The sequence below is a fragment of the Vidua macroura genome, chromosome 10, assembly GCF_024509145.1.
Source record: "Vidua macroura isolate BioBank_ID:100142 chromosome 10, ASM2450914v1, whole genome shotgun sequence".
Classification (NCBI taxonomy): domain Eukaryota; kingdom Metazoa; phylum Chordata; class Aves; order Passeriformes; family Viduidae; genus Vidua; species Vidua macroura.
The window spans coordinates 6,946,017-6,962,473 of record NC_071580.1 but is presented as its reverse complement, the minus strand read 5'-3'; the positions used below and the strand labels follow the sequence as shown (position 1 = coordinate 6,962,473).

Genomic DNA, 16,457 nt, shown 5'->3' with positions numbered 1-16,457 from the left:
GCATGTGGTCTTACTGTTAATTGATCTTTTTATTAAGTTTGCTTGGAGTCCTCGTTCAGATGACAGCTGCCTTAGGGAGCAGAGGGCTGTATCAGCGAAAGGATGCTTTTAGGGAGGGTTTGGTTTTTGCTATCCCTTCTCACTCTGTGGGTGCTTTTGAAATGAAAAGATCATTGTGTTTTGCCCAAAAAATGCATGAGAAAAAAGTGGAGATAATCTGTTATTTCAGCTGTAGTCTAAGATTCAAAAATTTCATCTTTAATTAAAACCAAGTCTGCCCTGGATGTCCTGTGCAAGGTGCTTGTATCACAGCCCTGCTGAGCCCAGGAGTAAGTGCTGGGGGCTCCTGCAGCCTCTGCTCTGTGTTGCCATCCTGGGGCACAGACTGACAGAGATTTCTGGGCGGGGGACCAGGGAGCTGCTACAAAACAGGTTTATAAAGTACAGTGGGTGGTTCTGTTGACAGTTGCTTTTATATTCAAAATAGACTTCATTTAATTCTGCTTTTCATGGTAATTCAGGAATTGAAATCACTTAGGTCTTGCCAAATTCATTAACATGGTCTACTAAAGGGAATGTCTATTTGGAAGCCTTTCTAAAAGCTGAATTTAAAAATATATATATACACAGATTCTTAGGTTTTTTGTTATGTTTTTTAAAGAGGAGAAAAATAACTTTCAGTATCTCTTTCTTCCCTCTTCTTGGCAGGTTTTCTTCACCAGTGGAGTGTGAGAAATAGAGGCTGAAGAAGATGAGTGAGCTGGAGCAGTTACGGCAGGAGGCAGAGCAGCTGCGAAACCAAATCAGAGTAAGAATTGTGACTTGCCTATTTTCCATGATAAAGTTTCTCCTTTATGGGACCAAACTGTAAAGATCTATCAGTTGTTCCTGTTTAACTCGTACAGAGCTTAAAATATTTTCAGAATATTTGAGTAAAAATCAGAAAAGCCATTGGTATAATAAAGTAAATTTGTAATATTTCTTGAACAAAATATTTTATTTCCTGTTTTAGTTTGCTGGGTTTTGGTGCTAGGGAGTGTATGTGTTTCTGCAAGTTTTATGTTCTGGGTTTTTAGAAACAGAGGGGAGCAGCAAACTTCTAGAACCTAGGCGTGACAAGTTTGGCTTAAGGGTCTTAAAAAAGCTTGGTCCTGGGCTAAAAGTGACCCATGAGAAGCCTGAGGTTAAAGCAGGGAGTGTGAGAGAGCCTTCCAGAGTGGATGTCATTTCTACAAGCACTGTTTCTTGGCTTCCTGTTGAGTTTATTTTTATTAAATGCTGATGCCCCCATACAGGCTATTTTTTTTTGTTGTATTTACTCACTGAAGATAAACCAAGTATGAGCTGTCATGCCCAAAGTCAGTTTTCCAGGAATCTTTTGCAATGTGCATTTATATATCAGTGATGCAGCTTTCAGTAAAGTATAATAAAGATCTTCAAAGTCTGTTTATTTTTCATCAAAATTTTCAAAGCATGAAGCATTCATAAATCTGATTTATATGGGAATGACTTATTTGCAAACATTCCTATCAGTGAAGAGTACAGGTTTCTTGGAATATGTTGCATGCACAGAGGCTTTTTTTTAGCATGGCATGTGCTGGCAGCAGTTGTTGTGTGGTGTCTCGTGTGAGGTGTGAGGCTGCTGGGTGCTGTCAGCCCTGTGCTGAGCACACTTGGTGTGTCAGGACTGTGCTGGGGACAGATGCTGCTCATTCAGTGCCATCCAAGGAGAGCTCTGTGTCCTTCACACACTGTGGAGAGACAAGGTGGGGATCAGGCAGTGCTGTGGCACTGTGCCCCTTCCACCAACTCTGTAGAGGATACAAATAATTTTTAGCTTAAAATACTAATATTTTTGTTCCAATTTAAGCTTTATTACAGAATTGCATTGCTAAAAGGGGTACATAATTTTTCAGTTCTTCTCTGCACGCTGTGTAAAGACTTTATCATGATGTTATGTTGAGGGGAGCCAGTTAAGTCTTTGTTCAGTCTTGGTAATCAGTGAGTCTGGTTTCATGCAAAACTGTGGGAAGAAAGAGCTACCAGGCAAGTTAGAGGGCTTAGACTGTGCTGCAGGAATGTTTGCTTATTTTTTAAATTTTGGAGCACAGAAATCTGATGGACTCGTGGGTAATGGCTCCATTTTGTGGCTTTAGGTCAAATTAACATTTCCTTTGTAACTCTACCACCCAAACTTGTAACTGGATCTATCAGCTGTAGCTGAGTAACCGTGGTTATATTGCCTTTGGAGTCCCTTGGCTCAGCAGTGGCAACTGGTGATTGCCTCTTGGCATCTGAGTGCAGGCTTGGCTACCTTGTGCTTAATTCTAACTTCAGATAAATAGGCAATTAAAAATGCTTCTGACGACTTAATGTCCATGAAACTTTCTGACCAAATAATTCAGTTTCATATTTGAAGAGATGGCTATTTATCTTGCTTATTAAATCATTGCACAGTTTTTGTTTGGGATAGGTAAGAGGTTAGATAGACCATCTGAAAAATAGGGATTTTTAAGTGTCAAGAATATCTACTGGGCTGGTTATTTTCAGGAATTGGTTTTGATGCACTCCTGAAAAGAGATGAGGTCACTAACAGCATTTGATGTTTTATGTGTAGCTACCATTTTTCTGTCTTAGTTGTTGACAACGCTTGGGTTTTGTCTGTTATTGCCTCTAACAATATAATCACCAAAAACCAGCTTTGTGCCGATAAGTGAGGTCCAGATAAGATTGTACCTAGCAGCATCCTCAGGTGTAGACACTGCAGTGCAGAGCTGTTGATTCCCCAATGGACTTCAGTCTGCAGTATTTTAGAAGTGTTTCATGACTATTATTTTTATTTTTGCAGTATCTAGGTGATGTGGGCACCCGTGTCTCTCCCTGCTGCTGGAGCTCTGGTCTGTGCACAGACTGTACAACCTGAGACTGCAGGAATCTGTAGTGCAGAAGTTGGAACACTGAACAGTGAATTGTCAGATATCTGTCAGATTGCTTGATGGAAGTTAATTCCTAGTTCTGTCTGTAATGAAGTTCCCCTGTGATACGTGTATCCTCACTGTGAGAACTGAAATTGAGGATGATGATTTTTAGAAATTTTGCTTGCTTGGCACAGTGTCATTCAAACCAGACATTTTGGACAAATAACACTATATTTTAAAAAATACAGGTAGTCTGGGGGAAAAACTGAAACCTGAAGTGTGTGCTAGGAAAGTCTGGGGGCTGCACACTGATCAAGCAGTTAGATTTTCCTCACAAATTTTGCATTGTCTGCTACATGAACTGAGAAAAACCTGCAATTACATAGAGGAGCCTTTTTATGTTTTGACACTAATGATTCTGTTACGATGATGCATTTGTAGAAATACAGTTTCAAGGTAAGAATTAAAATAGCCTGTTGAAACTCTCCTTTTCCTGCAATTTTGCCAATTGTATGGCAAATATTAGACAGCCTCAGATACAGGAGTTGCTAATAGCTCACTCTTAAACAGAAAAAAATGCTTTGTTTCATTCAGACTGCATTCAGAATTCATTTTATGTTGAACATTTTCAACTATTTCAGGACAATCAAATAGTCATTCAAAATCCAGTGTGTTTCTTCCTGTGGATGAAATAAGTCCTGAGTGCTAAGGGATTTGCTGCTCTGGTATTTTAAACCCCTCCTGATTCCAGACGTCAACATTTTATAAATATTTCTGCAGTTCAGACATTGTAAAAATAAGTTGAGATGACTTAATCCACTCTCAGGCTTGCTTTTTGGGAGGAGAGCTGTAAAGGGTGGTCAAAATAAACATGCACTTAGGAAATGTTAAAGTTGCAATGTCAAGTAACTCTCAAGCAAGAGCTTGAAAAAACGTGAAGATCCCAGCCTGAACGTGTTGAGGCAGTTCCAAAATGTGCAAGCAAATGTTTCTGTTCCTGCTCTCAAAGGGACAGACTGAGCAATCTGCACAGACTGAACTTTGGAGGGACACACAAAGTGCTGGTGAAGAGGCACCATCGTTTTGGGGTGGCTGCTTCAGTGGTTGCACAAGTTGGAGAAATTTCCAGGAGTTGAGAGGGTTCTGTGGCTGCTGCTGTTGATGGTTTTAACTTCAATTTGTGCTGCCCAGTCCCTGCCTAACTTCAAGCCAGTTGAAGCCATGTTCTCAGAAGGAGGTGCTGGCCATGCCTGTGTCTGTGTCCTGGGAACGGGCCCTGAGCTGCAGGAGAGCGGCGCAGTCACAGCTGGGACTAAAACCAGGTCTTGCACAATCCGTGTTGCAGGTGAGGCTCAGTGGAGCTCACCTGTGCCAGGGGTTCAATCTGGGACTCTGAATTACGCAAGTGAAAGTCAAGTCTGTTTTCTAGGTCAGGTTGAATCATATGCAGGAAACAAGTCCTGTGTAAGTCCTGTGTCCATAGAGTCTGTGATAAGGAAAAAACCATGGAGATCTGGGCACCACCCGTTCCCTGAAATGGGTGAGGGTGTAACTGGGCCATTTTTTTCCCTTCAGTTTGTGTCAAGTACATCATCACTAAGCTTTGGTAATCCTGCTGTCTGTCCTGCTCCCTGGATCCTGCCTGCTGATTTTCACCCTGCCTCTCCCATCCAGCAAGAGGGCTAATCTGTGCAAGAGCCCTGTGTGGCACTGAGCTTGCTAATCCTGTGTAATATGTGGTTGCTTTTCCAGGTGGATCAGTTCTTCCCTTGTGCTCAGCACACCCTGAGCAAGCACATCCACCCCAGGGAAGGAATACAGGGAAAAGGGTAGGCACTGGGACTTCAGGATGGCTCCAAATGCCTTTGAATCCCATAGTCTGTAGAAAGGGAGATTCAAAGGCTGCTGGGGCATGGCCTTTCTTAAGTCCTTCTTCCTCCAATACCCCTTGTTGTGTGCCATTGCTTTTTAGATTCCTTGCACAATAAAACAGATTAGGGTGACAGAAGGAATATTGGCATGTCAGTTGGTGGTGGTGTGTGGCTTTGAGTGTGTTGAAATTTAGCTCAAGAGTTACTTTTCCTTTAGACCCTCTCAGCTGATGCTCAGTGTTGCCTTTCCAATTCAACTTGTTCCATTTTTTGTTTCAGGATGCCAGGAAAGCCTGTAGTGACACAACTCTTGCTCAGGTATGTTCCTGTTCTTTGTGTAGGCTGTTACTTGAGAGATAAAAAAATAAAAATACCAGTTTGTGACTCTACCATGTTCCTATTCAGTAACTGAAAGAATAAAGTGAAAGAAGCCTTTTGAAATGTACAGTGTATTTGTTAAGTTTTAAATAACTGTATAAAGCCCCACCAAAAAACCCAAATAAACAAAACAGCAAAAAAACCCAACCAGTCAACCCCCCCCCACTACCTTAATGGATCCTGCTTCCAGTTTACCTTTTAAGTAGAGTATGTTTATTGTGTTAAATATATTTAGAAAGACTTAAATAAACATCTTTTAGCAGTTTTTTCGAAACAGAATTATTTTGCATATAAAGTTCTGCCACACTTTAAAAAGTAACAGTGCAGTGAATACTAGAGCATTTTCTTTCATTGGATTAAATTGAAAACTTGGAGATTTAATAATCTGAAATAGTCTAAGGTAGAAGTATTTTAAAAGAGCTTCCTGAAGTTTCATTGTCACCACTGTGAAGTGTGTTATGTCTCTGTAAAATCTGTTTGTGTCGGTGTTGCTGGGTGTACACCAGTATCCTATTTTTTAATGTTTTTTGTTGTGTGCCAAGATAGATAATATTCTATCAAAGTTCAAATGTATTTTTGTTATCTTGTGCATTAAAAATAGTTCCCAGTATCTCAGGGGTTTGTTTTGTTTATTTTTAGATCACAACAAGTCTGGACTCCGTGGGTCGAATCCAAATGCGAACCCGGCGCACGCTCAGAGGTCACTTAGCCAAAATCTATGCCATGCACTGGGGATCTGACTCCAGGTGTGTACAGGGAGCCTTGGACCTGCCAGGGAAGGGCTGGGGCTCTCACTGGCACCTTCAGTTTAATGCCAGGTCCTGGGAGCCTCTTGGAGTGCTGTCAGTGCCTGGCAGGGGATGGCAGAGCAGCACTGCTGGGGGGTTCAGAGGGAGGTACTTTGCCTGTTCTTGCCATAGGCATTTTGCTTTCTCCTTCTTCCAGTTTTAACTTAAGTTTTTGAGTCTGTTTAAGCAAGAGAGAGTATGTGATGAGGCATATTTTTTGGAATGTTGGATATTGTACTTTCCAAAATGTTGAAAATTATGTAACTTCTATGGTAGGGGTTTAAAAACTTTACTGACAAATTTTTATTTCATTGAAAAAAAGATCTTTTTGTACATAGTGGGAAAAATAACTTAGGAGTTTTGTTTTGCTGCCTTTAGAGCAGCTGATGGTGAGGTGTAAACACTGCCTCGTGGTCTGCTCTGTATTATGTCCTCCAGAGAGGAATTTATCTAGAATCTGTTCTCAAGATTTATTTTTTCCTAAATTCCTCATTTGTTTTGTGTAACTGTGTAGTTATATGAATAATGAAAGCATTTGTGGAGAGAGTTCATAAAATGTGTTTTTAGTGAGTTGTTTGCTTGTGTTCATTTTCAATCATGAGTCCCCATGGGATTCCTCAGTCAGGTGATATGGAGATCTAGGTCTTTGCAGATTTTTTCCAACAAATGCACCCCATCAATAAAAATGAAAAAGCAGAAGGTAATAAATTATGAAACTTCTGAATCACTTGATAATCATGTATGATGTATGTCTATTTTGAGATTTTTTGTTGGTTTTATATTAACATATTTTATTTTCTGTTCATATTTAGGCTACTAGTCAGTGCTTCTCAAGATGGAAAATTAATTATTTGGGATAGTTATACAACAAATAAGGTAGATATTTATAATCCTTATCAGTAATTCACATATAACTTGTGTGTTTGAATGGGTTTGTGTCTGTTTTTTACCATGGTTTGCAAGTCAAAAATCAAAAGCAGTCTTTCTCATTTAGACAATCTCTTTTTGCTCCTTTCATGGCTGGGTGAGCATTAGTGATGTGTTGTAGGTTGTGTCTCTGAAGCAATAGTTAATTACATAGTAATGTGTAACATTTTCACTCTTACTTTGCTTAGTGCAGTAGCTGTAGCTCTCTGCCTGTGTGGTGTTGCTTCTAAAACTGATTTGGTTTTGAATTATAGAAATACACAACCTCAGAATTTACAAGAGAGCCTTGGGTTTGAGGGCAGAGGAAGGAGAAGGAAGAAAAACAGCTGTTAGGGGAAAGCTTCAGTAATGTGGAGTGGAGCTGTTCCTCTGTAAACCAGGCAGTCTCCATGGGGACAGCCATCCTGTCTAACAACCTGTAGTGTAAAGATGTAAAAAAGTTGGACAGAGAAATCTTAACTAGAACAAACGAAGATCGTAAATGTTTACGTTTACAATAGCTTTGCTGTGAAATAACGTACTGAAGGTCTGTAAATCTGCCCTGCAGATACTGCTGGTATCTGCCACCCAGGAGGTGTGGGTGTGTAAAATGCAATCAGTCGGGTGTTATGGGTTGTAAACCCAAATACTGGCGCTGGGGGTGCCCCGTGGCCCTGGTGCTTGTGTGCTCTGACCCAGGAGCTGTGTCTCTGCAGATGCATGCCATCCCCCTGAGGTCCTCCTGGGTGATGACCTGTGCCTACGCTCCCTCTGGCAACTACGTGGCCTGCGGAGGCTTGGACAACATCTGCTCCATCTACAACCTGAAAACCAGGGAGGGCAACGTGCGAGTGAGCCGGGAGCTGCCGGGGCACACAGGTCAGCTGTGCTGCTGCTTCACCTGCTGGATTACTGCACCGAGGGGAACAGCCCTGCTTTGGGCTGGGCAGTGCTTGTGCTCTGGTTATGTGGGAGAACTTGGATGCTGTTCTTGCATTTTAACCTTCAGTCATTACTCCTGGGTCAAACCTTACACAACTGTTTTGTTTTTAGGATACTTGTCCTGTTGTCGCTTCCTAGATGACAACCAAATTGTCACCAGCTCAGGAGACACCACTTGGTGAGTTTTTGATCTCTGTTGGCCTTCCCCCACCCCCTCTTTCTTCCTGTTTTTTTTTCTCTCCAGTGCCTTAATTTGTATTTAAAATTTGAACTTTGAAATAATGACAGACGTTGTGTTAACTTCATCTGCAGTGCTTTGTGGGATATTGAAACTGGCCAGCAGACCACCACGTTCACTGGGCACACTGGAGATGTGATGAGCCTCTCTCTGAGTCCAGACATGAGGACTTTTGTCTCGGGTGCCTGCGATGCCTCCTCGAAGCTTTGGGATATCCGCGATGGGATGTGCAGGCAGTCGTTCACAGGGCACGTGTCAGACATTAATGCAGTTTGTGTAAGTGATCTCCTGTTTCCATGTGGGAAGAAAGGGGGAGGATAAAGGCTACATTTGCATGAATTCAGCTTAGAGTCTACTGAGCTGCCTTGATTTAAAATCAATTAGTTAGGGTAGAGAATGTTAAATTGTATGTAATGGAGAAGGTTGTGTAATAACTTACAATCTACTTTGTAACTGAATTATTATTGTCATTATCTGTGATGCACTGCGCTGTTCCTGGAATAGTTTCACCTGTGTTTTTATTCAGTAACTGAGACATCACTCTTTTTAAGAAGTAAAGAATGGACTAGGGAAACTTTTTGAAACATGGCAACGTGTTAAAAACTGAAAATTGTAGAAAAATGCAATATAACAGAGAGTGTGCAACACAGCCCGGCATCCTCATCTTAAAGTTTTTTTGTTGAACAAAAAGAGCTTTTAGCAAAATATTCTGGAAGGCAGTTAAAATCACTACTGATGTTGAATATTCCCTGGAATCATTTGGTAATATTTAGAAACTGGATTATATTTCCCCTCTGTCATAGTAACACTGTGTTCTGATTGCAAGACCCAGGCTCTGGTAAATAGAGAAAGAAATCTAAATCGAAGCTGCATCTGTTTTTGATAAACATGAAAAATTGTTACGGCTGAGAAAATAGCAAACACATGATCAGTATAAAAATGCAGTTCCTATACTTAGACCTGGACCCTGAGATGTGCTGGGCTCCCTCCATTCCCATTTCAATCAGTATCACTGTTAAGAGGATAACTTGGATTTGGAGTAGATTTTTTTAGGAAATTGAATTGCTCGTTTGCAGTCTTCTGTCTTGGCTGAGCCAGCCTGGCTGACCAGCTCAGGATGGAACACTGTGTTCCAATTCAGCCAGGATGTGCAGAGCTGGGGTTTGCTTCATTTTGTAGGAGTCAGTGGCATCCCCTGTGATTCCTGTTGGAGCACACACAGGAACAGCCTGGCTGTAATTCCAGTCCCTCAGGTGTCCCCAGTACTGTTCCAGAGGTGTTCCCTTGCATAGCTGCGTACATGCATTTTTCAACATGCAGATAATTCTTTAAAATAAACCATTCTGCCTTTGCCTAGTAAAACGATCCCGTGCTGTCCAGCTGACGCACGAGCAGTGTATATTTTTGGTGTCACTCCTGTGTCTCACTCGCACCCTGCAGTTTTTCCCGAACGGACACGCGTTCGCCACCGGCTCAGACGATGCCACGTGCCGGCTGTTCGACCTGCGCGCCGACCAGGAGCTGATGATGTATTCCCACGACAACATCATCTGCGGCATCACCTCCGTCGCCTTCTCCAAGAGCGGGCGCCTCCTGCTCGCGGGCTACGACGACTTCAACTGCAACGTGTGGGACACCCTCAAAGGGGAGAGGGCAGGTGAGGACACGGCTGCCGGCTGCTGTTCCGAGCCTCGGCAGCCCTGCGCGGCCAAAATCCGTGCAGAATGCAGAGCCAGGGCGCTGCCAGTGCTGGTGCTGATGGTGTTGATCTGCTTGATTCCTTTCAATGCTGTTTTGTCTTGAAATGGCATCCTTTTATTGCATTTGGTTGCGTCTTCCAGAAGTCACGCTGCATTTTAGTTCCATCTCCGTGGTGTGAGCAGTAAATGAGTCAGGAGAACAGGTCTGTTCTTGGGCTTTACAGATCTGTGTGCTGGGAGATCCCAGCTCTGGAGGCAGAGGAATGCCCTGCAAAATTTCATCTACAGAAAATGTATTTCACTGAAGTGTATGGAATTAAGTAGTGCAAAATTACATGTTTGCATTGTATTTTGCACCCATGAGTGGCAGTAATTCAGATGTAGCTACAGGAGTCTTTTGGCTTTGCATTCCCTGCTGTTGGGAGAAGGGGAAAGTGGAAACTTCTGGTCCTTGAATCAGTCACTTTTGTCAAGACACAGCATATTTTACAGCACAGCTATTTCTTTCTCACTTCTTACAGTAATCTAAATGCTTGGGCCTGGTTCAGTTCTGAACATCAGTTCTGCTGTTCAGACTGAAAAGAAATCCTTTTCCTTAGTTCTGCTACACCTGGATGGGGAGCCTTGGGAGAGCAGAAAAGGGCAAGAAGGCTTAGAGAGAAAACAGAACCAAAGCAGGAAAGAGGCAGGCTATGCTGCTTTTCTGTTTGTCACAATATATGGGGGATTTGTAATCCCTAGGGTTTGCAAACCTTGGGAAACTCAAGGTAGTTAATGCATCCAGGACTTTGTCAGGAGACATCACACTGGATTTTGGGAGTGATGGATGGCAGAAATAGTGGACAGCACGGTAGAAAACAGGGAAAAACCGGTAGAGAGCCTGTCTAGGAGGGAAGACATCTGTAGGACAGAAAGGAGCCATAAGGGCAGAGAGAAAAATGGAGGCAATATTGTGTGTAGATATTTTTACATACCTTATTGTTGGGTTTTTTGATAAGGCTGTTACGGTCTATGTGGTTCCTCAGAGTAAAGACAAAAAGGAGAATTAAGATCTTGCGTTGCATCTTTTTTGGTACATTTAAGATTTACTTGGGAAAGCAGAGTAACAATTGAAGTCCTTGACATCTTACAGACACTAAACTTCCATTGCTTCTTCTTTTCCAGGTGTCCTGGCTGGCCATGACAACCGTGTCAGCTGTTTAGGTGTTACTGATGACGGCATGGCTGTAGCTACAGGGTCTTGGGACAGTTTTCTAAGAATCTGGAATTAACTGGGAGCCAAACATGTACATTCTCCATTTGAGATCTGGAGAGATCAATGCTGCAGCCTATAGCTGTGAAATAACATTTCTACCTTGTATTTGCAGGTGAAGTTTTTCTATTCACTGATTATTACACAAAAAGGCTTTCTGTAAACTAGAAAAAAAAATCAAGTGAAGAAATAGGGGAGGGGGGAAGAAATCACTGACTTTTTAAAAGGGGCCAGCACACATAATCATGGTGACCGACAAACTAAGAGCCAGTCTTTTTGTTTTTGGTGGTTTGGTTAGATTGTCCTTGAAGGGTTTTTGCTTGTGCTCAGTCTGCTAATCCTGTACTTTTTTTTGTACATAACAGAATATACACGTTATAGCAGCCAATCATGTAACATTTGTCTGTATGTAAAGAAATATGTTTGCATTTTTTATGGAACTACATTTATAGCTTTGCTTTTAACTTGAGATGTCACTTCTGAGTTTTGTAGTGGGTGAACTAGATTGCTGTTTTAAATGTTTTTGTGAATTTACTGTAGATAAAGTGAAGCCAATGGTATGTATGTGTTTTTTATAATGGAAGGCATTTGAATTTTTTTAAAGGCCCTGGAGACTCCCAGTTAATACCTACCGCCTTATTCACTCACTTCTTGACCTGCTTGCCTATTTTTGATCAGGGGGGTTCTTCCTTCAAGCCAGCGGTTCCTGGTTCATCCATTGGCAGTCATGACCTCCAAACACCAAGGAGTTAATGCCAGGTAGACTTGCACCAACAGAAGAAATAATTGGAAAATAAAGTAAATCCAGATGTTTTAGCTTCCTCCCTGCAGGTTTTTGCATCAGTTATTCCATGCAGTCTGTGGGTACAGAAGCCAAGTGGCCGAGTGCTGTGGCCAGCTAAGCTCTGGCCAAACGTGTGGGTTTGGCTCCTCACAAGCTCCAGCTGATCTGCACTCGCAGTGACTTGGCTGATGCTCAGAGCCCAGAGCAGTGTGTGCAGAGATTGCTTGTTCCACACCAACTGAGAAATTCAGGAGGACTTTGCTTAAATTCCTAAAGAGGATTTAACTGTGCAGTTAATTGCTCGTAATTCCCCTCCAAATTCAGGGGTTGCCAAAGCACACCACAGCCAAAAGTGCTTGTTGTCAGTTCTGTGCAGTGTGAATTACCAAAGGAATTGTGTAACTTAACTGCAACTGTGTGAGCCCTGAAAACTTCCCAGGATAACCTTGAGGATATGTGCTTGTTCCGTGTGCTCACTGAGGGCCGTGCCATGGGGGTTTTGTGATGCCAGATGTTCTGCAGCTCCAACACCGTAGATGGCCATTTCTGCTCCTTTCCTGATTTGATTCTGATTTTGATGTCAGTTGCTTAGAAATCTCACCAAGTAGAGTTGAGTGCAAAGACAGGAAAATCATGTGACTGATGCCCATTTGAAACTGCTCAGGGAGGTTGCTTAACTTTTTGGTGCCTGGCAGCATGTCTGCACTCACAGTGGATGTTGCCTTGGGAATCTGAACATCTGTGGCTATTTTGGAATGGGGGATTAAGTCTATTGGCTTCTCTTAAGTGACTTACTTTAAGGATAACATGAATTTTAAATTACCAGGTTGGAAGATGCTGTTAGTTGTCATTCATTGGAACTGATGGGAAGTCTGGATGTCTCTGGGTCAGGTAGGAAAAAGAAGGACCCAGAATCGTGTACTATATCCAAATGGATTTCTGTCTGAGATGACTTTTGTCAAGTTTCTGATATTTTATAGTCCTAAATTTCAGTACTTCCAGACTGTGCCTGTAAACTCACCATGTCTGTAATGGTGAAGGTGCCAATAAATGTACCAGTCAATCACGGTAAATTCACTTTCAAAATAAGAAAAAGGCGCTTCTTACACTGGAGAAGGAACATTTCCTAACAGCAGCCTGTGGTGTAGGACCAAAATCCCACTGTATTGTGTCTCACAGGAATTCCTCAGTGTTTTGCTTTGTGATCTGTCTGCATTTATAGAACTATTACGGAATTCTTGTAACTCTTAAGTGAGCAGCTCTTTGGGATCTTGCAGACTCAGTTTTATTTTTTAGTGGTGCACTTGATTATTTTTTTTAACTCACAGCTGCCTTGAGTGAATCATTCTGGAAATTTGTTACTAAGGAATTTTAAGAAAATATTCTTTTTCTAAAAAAATTCTTTTCCATAGAAGTGTGTTTTGAACCAATTTCCTAGTCAACACCTTTGCCGAGACAGGTGCCATTTTTACATTCTGGTATTAAATCAGGTTTCTACTTGTGAAACTCCAAAACCAATTTTACAGCTGTATATAACTTTTCTTACCAGTTCAGGTAGCCTGTAACAGTGGTAATGGCTCTTGTACAGGTATTACTGCAAATAACTTCACTGTCATTGTTGGGTGGCTGTTGCCTCTTGGATTCAACTGCTTTTAAAATAAATCCTAAGGAATGCCAACTACTTGCTGAGGTTTCCAACGGCATCACAGAGCTCTTCCTGCCTCTGCTCCTCGCTCACCCCAGGTATGAGGGGCTCTGGTGTCAGCACATGAGACCTGGGAGAAGCCTGAGCACAGCGGGGGAATCGGCGTCTGGTGCGTCTTTGGAGCCTGTAGGAAGCCTGTGATTGATCCTGCCCAGGTGACGTTTGCTGTTCCATTACTGCCCTGGCTGTGGGTTATTTTTCAAGCCTGCAGATTGCAGTACCCACAGGTACTGTGTGATGCCACAGAACGACTCAGGCTGTGGCATTCCCTTCTTCAGACGGCTGGCAGGGACCTCTGGAGGTTGGTGCCCCAGCTGAAGTGGAGGTGGCTTTTATGGTAAAAGCTCCTTGTAAAAGAAGGAAGGTAATAAAGTGACCCTTGATAGGTTTTACCCCAGCTTTGAATTTCAAAGAAACTGGTGTGTGCCTGCAGTTGACATGGGCCCAGGTGTGCAGCTTCTGACTCTGCACCATGACAGCAAACTTGCTCGCAGCAGGTCTTGCAGCATGAGTGGGCACATCTTCACTGGCTTTAACAGTTTGTAGCCAGACTACATCCTTAGCTGAATTTCAAGTAAGTTGTGTCATTACAGAACTGGAGTAACCAAAAGCATTGTGCCAAACAGTGGCACAGTAACTCTTGCCCAGCCTCTCTTCTAAAGGCAATCTGTTATGGCTTGGGAAGCAGAACCATGTGCTTGGTGTAGCAAGGTTTATTTTATTCTGATAGAGTTTGTCAGCATTTTCTAATGTGATCTAACTTTCCAATAGAGAGTTCTCCCTTCAGGCAAGTGCCCAGCCTGGGCTTGTTCCCATGTAGCCTTGGATGGCTGTTTATTGGTGGAGAAAGCAGTCTGAGATTCTGGAAACCAAAGAAAGCTGCTGTGGCTTCGTGCTGATGTTTGCCCATGCACTTCAGTAATGTGGCCTGGTTCCATCTGTCTGCAGCCCTTTTCCTTCCAAACACTGCTGTCCTCTGCTGGGCTGAGCTGCAGATCCGTGGCGCTACTGGAAGAGCCGACAGCTCCATGGATTGACAGGATTTGTACCACTCCAAAGGGAAACATGCATTAAAGAGGCTTTTCCAGCCCCAGACAGAGCCTGACCTTGCCCTGGCAAAGCTGAGCTGGAGCAGCAGCAGCTCTCAGTGTGTCCTTACTGTAATGCATGGGGTGGAAGTAGTTGACTCCTTCCTTCAGTTGTGTAACCGCTCATCCCTTGATGAAGTTCACATTAATTACTTTAAGATGGAATGAAAACATTGTGAAAACATTCCCAGAGTTGTAGTCTGTCCTCTCTGGGGACACTGTCACCTCCACTAGGTTTAGTGCTGTGCTTTAAGATGTTGGTGAGAGTTTTGGCTAATTGGACTAGTTGGTATCAATGGTTGTGTAGCAGAATGGCTGGTTTTGAGATAGCATTTCCTGTCCAAGTACTTAGCATGGGTTGATGGTGCACTGTGTATCCAGTACTCTGGCATGCATGCTGGTCACACTCCTCCTACACTTCAGAGGCACCAGAGCCTTTTATCCAATTGCTGGTTATGTAAAATACATGCAGAATGTTAATGCAGTGTTGTTATGGTAAATGTGTGAACAGTGTTACTAATTGATATAACTGATAACAGATTACATGTGCCTGACATTCTTATACCACACAGTATGTTTAGGTTTTAACTAATATGGACTTCGGTGGAATAGTCTTAGGTATTTCAAGCCTTTGTTTTACTTACACAATGGTGCTCTCTTTGTGTTTTTCTTTTTTTTTTTTTTTTTTTTTTTTAATAAAAGCATCTGAACACTTGTAGTAAATATTACATCCAAAGGAGTCCAAAGCAAAGTGCTTCTGAACCTGCTTAATTTTACTTTGCCTTTAGTTCCCAGCATCTCTCATCAGCTTGTTTTGTTTTGTTTTTACTTGTTGCTGACTACTTTGGAAAACTTTGGTAATGTTACCAATTATGAAGTGATTCTGCACTGCCTTTGGATTATGTATGTATTCAGAAACAGTCTTAAAGCTTTTATTTAAGCTATTAAAAAACCAGGGACTTGTGCCATTTGTTCTTTAACAGTGCTGTTGTAAAAAGACTTCCCTGTGACAAAAAAAAAATCACTTGCTATGAACTTTGTTTATAGCTTTTTTTTTTTTTTTTTTCCACGATGGATCTTTTTCTTTGTATTTGTACAGTGGCTCAGTGAAAGATGTTGCCATGAGTTGATATTGTAACCAATAAACAAGTGCTTTTAACCAGCCTGGCTCAGCTGTCAGTGTTGTATTAGAGCAGCCCCTGGGCCCAAAGTGTCCCTGGCCTGGGGATGGAGCAGCCACACAGCAGCAGCTGGGACCTGTCCTGGATCTGCATCACCTGTGGGAGTGATGTGCAGGCCTCCACCTGCGACAGAGCTGCCGAAGAACTTAGTAGAGCAAAGGGGTAGACTTTTTTTAATAAATAACTGTAGAACACATGCATTGAAAGTTTTATCTTGATACATTGTCAATACAAATGCTCCAGAAGCAGAGCACTGATACCCAGCTATGCCCTCACCAACACCAAGGCTGGGCTGTTTCTCAGGGGTGGATGCCACACTTTCCCTCAAACCCCCAGGACTCCCCATGCACTGTCAGAAGAAACACCTGAACACACTGGTGGAACTGCTGTCTTCCCTTAACACCTCTAGCATTACATCTTATATCTACTCCCTGATGAGACAGCCCTTAGTTACTTGAAAATAGCAAACTCCGTATACCTTGAGCTCAATCTTTAACTTAGTATTAACACTGCCATAAAAATATATAAATACTCTGAAAAGGCCTTTCTTTTAAAATAATTTTAAAAAGTATAGTTAGAAAAAAGTAGATGTTGAATGACTACAGACAGCAAGAGCAGAAGGCTTTTAAAGAGGCTTTGCTGGAGGTGAGCAAAGGTCAAGGACTCCAGCACAGCTGCCTGGAGTCTGACCTAGAGGAGACCTGTT

General features: G+C 42.3%; 1 protein-coding gene across 4 annotated transcripts in view; it reads left to right on the top strand.

The window, feature by feature from the left end:
• The window catches only part of GNB4 (G protein subunit beta 4), a 30,963-nt gene extending 15,231 nt beyond the window's left edge, over window positions 1-15,732 (top strand). For all 4 annotated transcript variants that reach the window (XM_053986865.1, XM_053986868.1, XM_053986866.1 and 1 more), the window contains exons 2-10: window positions 709-808; window positions 5,069-5,107; window positions 5,807-5,913; window positions 6,768-6,831; window positions 7,578-7,740; window positions 7,915-7,981; window positions 8,116-8,317; window positions 9,482-9,698; window positions 10,906-15,732. In XM_053986865.1, the coding sequence (XP_053842840.1) occupies window positions 752-808; window positions 5,069-5,107; window positions 5,807-5,913; window positions 6,768-6,831; window positions 7,578-7,740; window positions 7,915-7,981; window positions 8,116-8,317; window positions 9,482-9,698; window positions 10,906-11,012 (1,023 nt within the window). In that variant the 5' untranslated portion in view covers window positions 709-751 and the 3' untranslated portion in view covers window positions 11,013-15,732. The remainder of the gene's footprint in view (window positions 1-708; window positions 809-5,068; window positions 5,108-5,806; window positions 5,914-6,767; window positions 6,832-7,577; window positions 7,741-7,914; window positions 7,982-8,115; window positions 8,318-9,481; window positions 9,699-10,905) is intronic.
• The last annotated feature ends 725 nt before the right edge of the window (window positions 15,733-16,457 follow it).